Source organism: Abramis brama (genome assembly GCF_963993115.1).
Source record: "Abramis brama genome assembly, contig: SCAFFOLD_101, whole genome shotgun sequence".
NCBI lineage: Eukaryota > Metazoa > Chordata > Actinopteri > Cypriniformes > Leuciscidae > Abramis > Abramis brama.
The window spans coordinates 1-12,681 of NW_028155952.1; the positions used below are offsets into that span (position 1 = coordinate 1).

A 12,681-nucleotide genomic window follows, 5' to 3' on the forward strand; every position below is an offset into this window, starting at 1 on the left:
AAGAAAGAAGTGCTTACTCTGATAAGGGAAATGTAAATGAAATGCACTACTGGAGAAATAGAAATCTTTTGTATTTAGTACAAAATCAAAGGAATGTAAAGTGCTTGCTTCCTCTGAAAAGGGAAAGGTAGGTACAGTAAAGTGCATAGAGTTTATACAAAATATTAAATATTTCTATTTCTCCAACAAAAAAAAGAAAGAAATGAAAGCAAGAAAAAGAGAGCATTCCTTCAAGAAGCAAGTTTCCTTTTCATGGTTTGAATAGTGTTATGGACAAAGTTTTTAATGTCAACCCAAGATCTTGACCTAAGGACTGGATTTGCATCCAGACATGACTGACACTCTGCTTTTCCAGGAACTTTTCTCAAGGCAAAGAATTTTCCCAGTGTGCGCTTTACAGCGCCCTGCTCTTCGCTACGCCATGGCCTCCTAGGAGCTTTCGTTCCTGAAACACGAAACAACATGTCAAAATAAACAACATTTTTAAAAGCTGTAGCTAAATGTATAAAGAAACCTCACTCTATAATCACAGGTTTCATCACTAGCCAGATTTCCACCCAAGGATTGTTTGGAAACAAATAAAGAAGGTTTAACGCTACAAAATCTGGGTTGGAGCTGAACTCTGCTGGTAGGTAATCTCCAGGAACAGGATTGGGCACCCCGGTTCACGTATTTCCGAGGTTGAAACACTGATTGAGTGATTAAATGAGACAGTAAGTTATACTTAATCTTTAAACATTCCTTCTGATGTTTATTCATGTTTATTTTGTGCTGTAACTAGTAGTAAAGCGGAAGAGATGATTAGCTTACGTGTGCGCTGCCGCTTGAACTAAGGCACTATAGCGATCTGCCACATTAAAGAGCGCCAAAACAGTATCTATTGTTTGATTTTCATAATAAAATGGATGGAATTTGTAAGCTGATACTTTGAGCTTTGTTACTTTTGATATGAAACAAAGCTTACTGTGATTTATTGGATGGGAGGCTCTACAAAGTTTTATTGATCAACTGAAAAAAGCAGACTAAAAGATTGGGATTTATTTATTGATATTAGTTCATAAAATAGATAAAAATCGAGAAATTTATATTTTTAACCCAGTCTGTGTAATACATTTATTTTTAGAAATTCTGTATTTTATATTTTAGAAAACTGAATAGGGGCAATAGTCTGGAAAAAACTAATATTTTTCCATACTCTGATTTAGTTTTTCCATACTTTTCCAGACCTGGAAATTACTCAAATCAAATTCCATACTTTTACAAACTGTGTAGGAACCCTGTGTAACAATATTAAGCAGTAAACTGGCCACATTTTTATTGTCTCATTACTCTAGACATTTTAGAAATATCTGGAGCGCACGAGATACAATATAATTATATAATAATGATGTATGGAAACTGCTCAAGGGTAGATTGTTTTGTGAAACAAAACTTATTTGACTATACGTTTCTTTAGGGATGGCTTCACGCACATCATTTTAGCGGTAAAAGGCCAATTATATGGAGACAGGCTGGAGACATCAAGTTTCGATTCTGTAGATAACAAATCAGCGCAAAAACTGGATGGAAACTTGGCTACAGACAGATATCAAAACAAAAACGTCTAAAGACACATCTTTTTTATCAGCACCTGACCAATTAATACTAGCACTTAGCTATTCTATTAACTTTTTTGTGATAAAAAAACAACAAAAAAACTTGCTATGTGTACTGTGTTAGACTAACTTGAGAGTTGTTAAAGAACTTGTATACTGTTTAATCATATTGTTGGTCTGATTAGTTCTATTGCTCTCCTCATTTGTAAGTCGCTTTGGATAAAAGCGTCAGCTAAATGATTAAATGTCAATGTAAAAATCAAGCTTCTCAGCTAAGAATTGACCAGGTTGTATAAGTTGTGCAGAAGAGCAGCATATTCATTACCTGAGAACATTTCTATAATGTGTTGTTTACGTGCAGGAGAGCGACTGATAGACTTTGAGGTAGAGAGTTGTTCATCTTCATTCTCTGAGGCTTCTGGAGATCATAACAGTGTAAAGTTTAATCACGTCAAAACTGTGTTAATCTTATCAAGAGACAGATTCTACATAACATGCATAACATCTCTACTGACTACTTACCCGCTTCTGAGATGTGGCGTGTGTGTTTGCGACGGATAGACTTTGAGGTAGAGAGTTGTTCTGAGGTAGAGAGTTGTTCATCTTCATTTTCTGAGGCTTCTGGAGATCATAACAGTGTAAAGTTTAATCACATGTCAAAACTGTGTTAATCTTATCAAGAGACAGATTCTACATAACATGCATAACATCTCTACTGATTACTTACCCGCTTCTGAGATGTGGCGCTTGCGTTTGCGACGGATAGACTTTGAGGTAGAGAGTTGTTCATCTTCATTCTCTGAGGCTTCTGGAGATCATAACAGTGTAAAGTTTAATCACATGTCAAAACTGTGTTAATCTTATCAAGAGACAGATTCTACATAACATGCATAACAGCTCTACTGATTACTTACCCGCTTCTGAGATGTGGCGCTTGCGTTTGCGACGGATAGACTTTGAGGTAGAGAGTTGTTCATCTTCATTCTCTGAGGCTTCTGGAGATCATAACAGTGTAAAGTTTAATCACATGTCAAAACTGTGTTAATCTTATCAAGAGACAGATTCTACATAACATGCATAACAGCTCTACTGATTACTTACCCGCTTCTGAGATGTGGCGCTTGCGTTTGCGACGGATAGACTTTGAGGTAGAGAGTTGTTCTGAGGTAGAGAGTTGTTCATCTTCATTTTCTGAGGCTTCTGGAGATCATAACAGTGTAAAGTTTAATCACATGTCAAAACTGTGTTAATCTTATCAAGAGACAGATTCTACATAACATGCATAACAGCTCTACTGATTACTTACCCGCTTCTGAGATGTGGCGCTTGTGTTTGCGACGGACAGACTTTGAGGTAGAGAGTTGTTCTGAGGTAGAGAGTTGTTCATCTTCATTTTCTGAGGCTTCTGGAGATCATAACAGTGTAAAGTTTAATCACATGTCAAAACTCTTTATCTTAGCAAGAGACAGATTCTACATAACATGCATAACAGCTCTACTGATTACTTACCCGCTTCTGAGATGTGGCGCTTGCGTTTGCGACGGATAGACTTTGAGGTAGAGAGTTGTTCTGAGGTAGAGATAGAGAGTTGTTCTGAGGTAGAGAGTTGTTCATCTTCATTCTCTGAGGCTTCTGGAGATCATAACAGTGTAAAGTTTAATCACATGTCAAAACTGTGTTAATCTTATCAAGAGACAGATTCTACATAACATGCATAACATCTCTACTGACTACTTACCCGCTTCTGAGATGTGGCGCTTGCGTTTGCGACGGATAGACTTTGAGGTAGAGAGTTGTTCATCTTCATTCTCTGAGGCTTCTGGAGATCATAACAGTGTAAAGTTTAATCACATGTCAAAACTGTGTTAATCTTATCAAGAGACAGATTCTACATAACATGCATAACAGCTCTACTGATTACTTACCCGCTTCTGAGATGTGGCGCTTGCGTTTGCGACGGATAGACTTTGAGGTAGAGAGTTGTTCTGAGGTAGAGAGTTGTTCATCTTCATTTTCTGAGGCTTCTGGAGATCATAACAGTGTAAAGTTTAATCACATGTCAAAACTGTGTTAATCTTATCAAGAGACAGATTCTACATAACATGCATAACAGCTCTACTGATTACTTACCCGCTTCTGAGATGTGGCGCTTGTGTTTGCGACGGACAGACTTTGAGGTAGAGAGTTGTTCTGAGGTAGAGAGTTGTTCATCTTCATTTTCTGAGGCTTCTGGAGATCATAACAGTGTAAAGTTTAATCACATGTCAAAACTCTTTATCTTAGCAAGAGACAGATTCTACATAACATGCATAACAGCTCTACTGATTACTTACCCGCTTCTGAGATGTGGCGCTTGCGTTTGCGACGGATAGACTTTGAGGTAGAGAGTTGTTCTGAGGTAGAGATAGAGAGTTGTTCTGAGGTAGAGAGTTGTTCATCTTCATTCTCTGAGGCTTCTGGAGATCATAACAGTGTAAAGTTTAATCACATGTCAAAACTGTGTTAATCTTATCAAGAGACAGATTCTACATAACATGCATAACATCTCTACTGACTACTTACCCGCTTCTGAGATGTGGCGCTTGCGTTTGCGACGGATAGACTTTGAGGTAGAGAGTTGTTCTGAGGTAGAGATAAAGAGTTGTTCTGAGGTAGAGAGTTGTTCATCTTCATTTTCTGAGGCTTCTGGAGATCATAACAGTGTAAAGTTTAATCACATGTCAAAACTCTTTATCTTAGCAAGAGACAGATTCTACATAACATGCATAACATCTCTACTGACTACTTACCCGCTTCTGAGATGTGGCGTGTGTGTTTGCGACGGATAGACTTTGAGGTAGAGAGTTGTTCATCTTCATTCTCTGAGGCTTCTGGAGATCATAACAGTGTAAAGTTTAATCACATGTCAAAACTGTGTTAATCTTATCAAGAGACAGATTCTACATAACATGCATAACAGCTCTACTGATTACTTACCCGCTTCTGAGATGTGGCGCTTGTGTTTGCGACGGACAGACTTTGAGGTAGAGAGTTGTTCTGAGGTAGAGATAGAGAGTTGTTCTGAGGTAGAGAGTTGTTCATCTTCATTTTCTGAGGCTTCTGGAGATCATAACAGTGTAAAGTTAAATCATGTCAAAACTGCATGTTGATAAGCATTTGCTAATTTGCTTATTTGATCATATCTGGAAAAAGTTGTCTGAGAATACTGTGTGTTTTTGTGTTCATTGGAAAGGGCAGATATATCGATACTCCAAATGTTTGTAACCAAACAGTGTTGGGTCACCACTGGCTTCCATAGTATTTATTTTCCTACTATGGAAGTCAATGGTGCCCCAAAACTGTTTGGTTACAAACATTCTTCAAAATTTCTTCCTTTGTGTTCAGTTGAACAAAGAAATTCAACTCGAGGGTGAGTAAATAATGACAGAATTTTCATTTTTATGTGAACTATCCCTTTGAAGTGATGACAGAATAGAAAACCCAGGACACTTTTACTCCAGGACACTATGGTTGTGGATTGCTCCTTGCAGGGTTTAAATCAGCAACCTTTCCATTATCACCTTTAAGCTAACCACTAGATCTCTTTAGCACTGACCTTTTTCTGTGGTTTGGCATTCATGCTCTTGTCGGCATCTGGAAGCAGGGCTTGTGTCATTTTCAGTCTCTGTAAAGCAAACAATTAAAAAAATGTCATATAAACAAAACAATACAAAACCACAGATATATTGCATTAAATACAATCACTGTAGTGTGAATATCCAAATCCATTTTACTCACCCTCAGTACTGAAGGTAATCTCCTCCAAAGACTTTCCTTTATAACAGTCTGCACCTTTTTCTAAAGACAAAAGCAACTTGCTTACTTTTGCTAGTTGAATTGTATTTTCGGACAGTCTGTAGTACTCTCGGTGCACTCTAATGTCGTGTCCCAGGAATTTGGCCAACTGGTCAAGTTCATTGTTTTTCAAATTCATGATTTGACTTAACGTTGCTACTTGTTTTCTCAATTTGGTCGATGTAAGGCTCCTGGGGTCTTTCGCGCCACAGGTTTTCGAAAATTTCCTCAAACAGTCTGATCCACGGATGTGAGTTAAAGCCCCCACCCTGGCAAAAACATAAGGATTGTCTTCGTCGATGCCCACTTTGCTCCTGCTTTCATTCAGCATGTCCATGGACTCAACCATGTCCTTTGTAAGAAGGACAGGCACTTTCTTGCCTCTCTTCCCTCGGATCTCTAATCGAGTCAACTCATTACACAACTGTTGTTCTAATTTAGTCAGTGATTTTACCACATCTTCGTTAGGAGGCTTGGCGTTTCGACTCGCATATGATGTAAGGAGCAATTTGGATGCTTCACCTACACGTCTCCGATTAAAAAGAATGATTTGACTGAGCAAAGTCTCAGCCAAGACCTTCCAGTCAGCGACATTCACATTCTCTTTGAGTTTTTGTTTTGAGACCTGCTCCACACTTTTGAGGTGTTTTTGTAAAGCCATGGCATCTTCCGTAAGGGGAATACTGTCCCCCTTGTTCCACTTGCTTTGCTGCAAAGTGTTGAGGGCCTGACTCGAAATGTTAGTACGCCAATGACTATCAATTAGTTTGATGAAGTTTTTCAACTTTTTTTCAGTGTCTCTGTCCCCGGCCATTAAACATTGTCCTAAACTGAGCTGGCAGGCTTTCTTCAATGAGTATCCAATTTTCAGAGCAAGAGAGGGAGTTTTAAACATATTTAAATCTGATTGAAATTGACTTACTTCCTTACAAGCTGTGACTGCTAACAGAAAGTTCTCTGGCTTACAGAGCTCTGTAAGGTTCCTCACTTTTTTAGATTTTGTCTTTACTTCAATCATAAACCTGGCCAGCTCCCTCATTTTTTGAATTATGTAGTGATGTTGTGATTTGTCATGGCCACACTTTGTATAAAGCGATTCACCATAAAGACAAATCAAACTGTCCTTCATTATGGTTTGTGTTATTTCATCTTGGCGCATGGTTTGCAAAAGAGCCCTAATATCTGCAGAGCACTTTGCTGCCATTGGTATCAGACAGGCTGCAGCTGATCTCACGCTCTCACCTTTCCGTTTCTTCACATCCCCCTGTCCCCTACATGTCTTAGAGTGTTTCCATAGGTCTTTTTTCATGAAGAAGGCCAGACAATCAGGGCAGGGAAGGAAATCCGAAAGTACTGCATCTGCAGTTGGTTGTCGCCAAGTAACAATCTCGCCACGTCCAGTTTCCAAGACTCCTATATTATGATAGTAATTACCCTGGTTCCGAAGCTGTTCAAGAAGAACCTTTCTTTTCTTTGATCCTTTTGGAAAACTGAAGGCTTTAGCTACTTCTACCTCATTCGAATGACTTCTCTCAAGGTGTCTAGAAATCTTGCTTTGTGATTTTTCACAGTAGACACAGTACTGTTTTTTGTTCCAAATGCGTTTGCCTTCAGGATTTTGCTGACTTGTTTTGATTGTCATTTTTCTCTGCTTTGCCTTCTCAATCTCTTTAGCTGAATGAAACATTTTGTCTTTTCTAGTCTTTCCAATGTCCTTTTCAATCTTTGACTCTTCTGAACAAAAGTCATCATCATCATCAGTAGACTCCTCCACCGAAGGAATAAAGACACTGCCCTCATCAGTTGAGTCACTGTCAGCCTGGTTCGATTGCTCCTGTTTACAAAAACAATTTTAACATTCACAAACTTCACAAAGATTCAGTTACTTCAACAAAGATCACAATGGTTAAAATTAGATAATGGTTAAAAAATTATAATAAATCATTCCATAGTCTATATGTTGCCCCAAAGCCAAAACACTTTCATTCCACAGAAGAATGAAATATGAAATAGATGCAGATGAGGGTGTTTGAATGAACTATTTCTTTAATGTTAACTTTTCAAATGAAAGCGGTCATGCATCGAGAAGTCCTTGATCTTTTGACACCAAAATGGTAGAGATGCACCGATTGATCGCTGTGAATCAAATAAACTTACTAAATAATGTTTTGTCATTTTTTTACTCTTACACTGAATGATTGGATTTTGTGAAGGTGTGAATCATTTTTGATTAATATTTAATATAATAAAGTTCTGTGTAACAAATTATTTTGCAGAGCAACTGTAAATGTGACCGTACTTGTAGTCTAAAAAACATGTTTTATGAAAACTCAGGAAATCTGGTAATAATCATTTTCAAAAGAAAACATTTATGATTCATTGCTTACACTACTTTTTTCATATTAATATTATGTTAAAATGTTAACAGTGATATTTTTTTTATATCAATTTTGTTAGGGTTAGTTTGGTTTTTGTTTAGGTTAGGTTTGTTTATCTGATTTGGTCTAACCCTAACCCTAACCCTAATGACATAACCAAAGTAGAGGTTAAAGGGATAGTTCGCCCAAAAATTAAAATTCTGTCATCATTTACAAGTTGTTTCAAACCTGTATGAATTTCTTTTTTCTGCTGATCACAAAAGAAGATATTTTGAAAAATGTCTGTAACCAAACAGATCTTGGACCCCATTGACTTCCATAGTAGGAAAAAAAAAATACTATGGAAGTCAATGGGGTCCATCAACTGTCTGGTTACCGACATTTTTCAAAATATCTTCTTTTGTGTTCAGCAGAAAAAAGAAATTCATACAGGTTTGAAACTACATGAGGGAGTAAAAGAAAAATGGTAATTTTTGGGTGAAAATGTATAGTCTATAGCTGTTTGTGAATATATGTATAATAATGTATAATAAAAAAGACATACAATGACCTGTTTAAATCATACATTATAAAGAAAAATGCCCTTAACTATGACTTACCTCTATACAAATTTCTTGGACAATATGAAGGGTGTCGTTTTGTCCGTCTTGGTCCTCCTCATCCCTCTTCTGTCCGTTTTGGTCCTCCTCATCCCTCTTCTGTCCGTTTTGGTCCTCCTCATCCCTCTTCTGTCCGTTTTGGTCCTCCTCATCCCTCTTCTGTCCGTTTTGGTCCTCCTCATCCCTCTTCTGTCCGTCTTGGTACTCCTTATCCCTCTTCTGTCTGTCTTCGTCCTCCTCATCCCTCTTCTGTCTGTCTTGCCATGAAATTTCCATCTGTAATCAATAATTTATAAAGTTAAAGGGTTAATTCACCCCAAAATGAAAATTCTGTCATCATTTACTCACCCTCATGTTGTTCATGTTGCCCGTAAGACTTTCGTTCATCTTCGGAACACAAATTAAGATATTTTTGATGAAATCTGAGATCTTGCTCACTCCTTCATAGACTTCTTTGGGATCGAAACTTGCCGGCCCAGAAAGTTAGAAAAGACAATGTTTAAAATAGTCCAAGTGACCACAGTGGCTCAACCTTAAGTTTATCAAGCGACAAGAATACTTTTAGTGCGCAAAACCCACCCAAAAATAACAACTTTATTTAACTATTCTTCTGTGTGGGCCTTTGACACGAGTAAAAGTATTGTTGTCGCTTGATAAACTTAAGGTTGAGCCACTGTGGTCACTTGGACTATTTTAACGATGTCTTTACTAACTTTAGCCCCTTTCACACAGATATTCCGGAAAATACACGGATAAAGTGACCTGGGATTCGACTCGGGTTCGTTTGATTTTGGTTTATTCACCCTGCCAGTGATTTTCCGGAATCAGAGAGTGTGTTCACACACAACCCGTAAAAATCCTGTAAAGACACGTGACATCGATGTGACTAGTAATGTCTCAGCAGCGTCTCAAGTTTGCTTATGAGCTGCGATTTCTCTCTCGAAAAACCATGCTTGTGCATTTTTTGCTCTGATTCGATCATAAACTTGCGCATTACGTATCGTTTCACAGCTGGCGAACAATCCCGGCTTCAGCGTCATCACTATGACACGGCATTATTATGGCTTTTGTTCACACAGCGCACGTTCCGGGACTGAACACGGCAATGTTACTAGGTCCCTAACCCGGCATCGATCCCGGGTCGAGTTTGTGTTCACACAGAAGCCTATGGAGGAGTGAGACAGCTCTCAGATTTAATCAAAAATATCTTAATTTGTGTTTAGAAGATGAACGAAGGTCTTACGGGGTTGGAACAACATAAGGTTGAGTAATTACTGACAGAATTTTCATTTTTAGGTGAACCAACCCTTTAACTCAAAGGCAACAGAAAACAAAAAAAATTAAGCTAACACAAAGAAAACTAAACAAAATATATGCATACTTGTCTCCTAGACGTCAAAAACTACAAAAACACCTAGATTAGATAGAGATACTCCTAACACCATTAACAACTCCTTTACTACTGGTTTAATGCTGTACATCACTCATCTCATATGGTTAACAAAAGATGTTAAAGCATAAAAGCAATATCTATCTCTTTACATATGAGCTAATTAAACAGTAATTTCTTAATTACAGTAGCAAAAGTTGAAGACATCACTATTTGTATACGGGCTATTCATATATGAATAATATAAAGACTGCAATATATCAACTATGAAGAGTTGGCAAATGAGTTGTAAGGGATTTATTACTACTTACTATAAAGTGTTATGAAATAATTCTACAAACGAAGATAGACTTGACCTGAGTCTTCTCGAGAAAACGAGCTCAGGAGCAGCAGTTGCTGAGCTGACTGCTCACTTAAAATCGCTTGACGTGCGTCTTCAGGAGTAAACTCCCTCAGTCCCCATCCCCCTCTGAGAGCGAGAGTGGGGGATGGGGGAGCGAGAGTGGGGGATGGGGACTGAGGGAGTTTACTCCTGAAGACGCACATCAAGCGATTTTAAGTGAGCAGTCAGCTCTCACCCTATTCGACATTAAAATCATTTATGAAAACTGATCTGTACAAAATATATTTCCCAATTCTTTACAAAATGAGGTATTGGATGTATGTTACAGTGCCACTTCTCAACTACCAACAAACATATCTAAATTTATTTAAGTCTTAATTAATAGTCTTTTATGTTAAAGCATAAAAGCAATATCTATCTCTTTATGAGCTAATTAAACAGTAATTTCTGTTCTGTCTTAAAAATAAGTGCCTAGAAATTAGGTAGGCTATGTTTTAATGAATATAATCATACTTTTTGGTGAACAGTAAAAACAAAAAAAGTTCGGTTATTGTTATAATTCTTAATAATATTGTTGATTTGACCGTGTTCTATGAGAACTGAACGGAGCTTGACGATGACATCACTGTTTAAAAATGTTGTTTACATAAATTAACTAAATAAATAACTTTTTACAACAGAAATTAATCAACACTGAACTTACTTAAGCTGGACAATGACATTATTTTCTTCTAAAGCTGCTGTACATAACTCATATGGTTAACAAAAGATGTTAAAGCTAAAAGCAATCTCTCTCTCTTTACATATGAGCTAATTAAACAGTAATTTTTTAATTTCAGTGGCAAAAGTTGAAGACATCACTATTTGTATACAGGCTATACATATATGAATAATATAAAGACTGCAATATATCAACTATGAAGAGTTGGCAAATGAGTTGTAAGGACTTTATTACTACTTATTATAAAGTGTTATGAAATAATTCTACAAACGAAGATATAGACATGACCCACCTGAGTCTTCTCGAGTAAACGAGCTCAGCAGCAGCAGTCCCCATCCCCCACTGAGAGCAAGAGTGGGGGATGGGGACTGAGGGAGTTTACTCCAGAAGACGCACGTCAAGCGATTTTAAGTGAGCAGTCAGCTCTCCCCCTATTCGACGTTAAAATCATTTATGAAAACTGATCTATACAAAATATATTTCCCAATTCTTTACAAAATGAAGTATTGAATGTATGTTACAGTGCCACTTCTCATCTACTAACAAACATAGCTAAATTTATTTGTCTTAATTGTCTTAATAACTTAAGTCTTAAAATGAGTGCCTCTAAGTTAGGTAGGCTATGTTTTAATGAAGAGAATTATACTTTTTGGTAGCGCTTAGTGAACAGTAAAAACAAAAAAAGTTCGGTTATTGTTATAATTCTTAATAATATTGTTGATTTGACCGTGTTCTATGAGAACTGAACGGGGCTTGACGATGACATCACTGTTTAAAAATGTTGTTTAGATAAATTAACTAAATAAATAACTTTTTTACAACATAAATTAATCAACACTGAACTTACAATGACTGTACAATGACATTATTTTTTTTCTAGAGCTGCTGTACCTCTAAAACAAACTTTGTTGCATAATTTTCCTGTTATCTGTAACGTTAAAGCTTCTTTTAAACGATCTGTATTGTAAAAAGCTGACTTAACCTCTCCCCCCACCCCCTGTATTTATCGACAGCCTACATATAAAAACGTGAACACTGAATTTAATCTTAAAATAACACGGATGCAAGTGTTAAATAAATCGACAGTTCATATTTAATGATTTAAAACATCACTTACTTCGTGTCTCTGCTCGCAGGCACTGTGGTGTTGCCGCAGCCGCTGTAATCTCCTCCGAAATCTTTCTGTCATTCTTCTTGTCACGTTTCGCGGAAAGCGCGCTCTGATATGGCCAATGTATACTCCACATGACGTAATGCTGCCGCAAAAAAGCATAAAACCCACACTATTCGCGTCCATACTACATCGCTGTTAGTATGCAGTTCGTTGAAAATCTAGTGCATTTGCAAATTCCAATTAATTTATGTGGCAGTTGTTGCTGAAATCCAAACATCGTATGTACTGTTTATTTACGAACGACTGCTGTGTAATTGTGATATGTTTATTTTATAAGTAATAAATTAATACAGTTTTTTAAAAGATATGTATTTTTTCATTGGCCAATCACAAAAATCACCAAACCATCCAATCAAAAATCCAGAGTTGTACTCTTCCAGCCAATAGAAAATAGGCTGCAGCACACGCCACTATCCTTTAGGGGGAGCTCAGGAGAATGAAGAAAACACAGTTTCGTCATGATTTGATATTGGAATGAGGACGTCTGAGAAATTTGCACAGCACAATGCCCAGCCCCCCTGGGGTCTAAACTGAGAAAAATAAAGTGAGGACCAAGATTTTGTCCTCACTTTACCAAAAGGTCCTCACTTAAAAGGTGTTTTGTCACATTTCAGTCCTCACTAGTATAGCAGTACAAACACACACAC

General features: G+C 37.3%; 1 protein-coding gene across 1 annotated transcript; it reads right to left on the reverse strand.

Annotated features, from left to right (window-relative positions):
• Positions 1-16: 16 nt before the first annotated feature.
• On the reverse strand, positions 17-8,906 carry LOC311077235 (uncharacterized protein). The gene is made up of 18 exons (XM_084139059.1): positions 8,755-8,906; positions 8,407-8,682; positions 5,373-7,263; positions 5,191-5,259; positions 4,572-4,694; positions 4,385-4,465; positions 3,929-4,048; positions 3,726-3,824; positions 3,521-3,619; positions 3,334-3,414; positions 3,105-3,227; positions 2,902-3,000; positions 2,697-2,795; positions 2,510-2,590; positions 2,323-2,403; positions 2,118-2,216; positions 1,921-2,013; positions 17-445 (listed from the first exon to the last, which is right to left on the reverse strand). The coding sequence occupies exons 1-18, from the start codon at positions 8,791-8,793 to the stop codon at positions 231-233; spliced, it is 3,768 nt and encodes a 1,255-aa protein (XP_083995185.1). The 5' UTR covers positions 8,794-8,906; the 3' UTR covers positions 17-230.
• Between the last annotated feature and the right edge of the window lie 3,775 nt (positions 8,907-12,681).

What these genes read in the sequence shown, in the direction of transcription:
- LOC311077235 (XM_084139059.1), bottom strand. Translation starts at nt 8,793, where the DNA reads ATGAACGAAAGTCTTACGGGCAACATGAACAACATGAGG. An exon ending in GCGCCACATCTCAGAAGCGG is followed by an intron (nt 3,620 to 3,725) that starts GTAAGTAATCAG and finishes TATGATCTCCAG; the next exon opens with AAGCCTCAGAAAATGAAGAT. An exon ending in GCGCCACATCTCAGAAGCGG is followed by an intron (nt 2,217 to 2,322) that starts GTAAGTAATCAG and finishes TATGATCTCCAG; the next exon opens with AAGCCTCAGAAAATGAAGAT.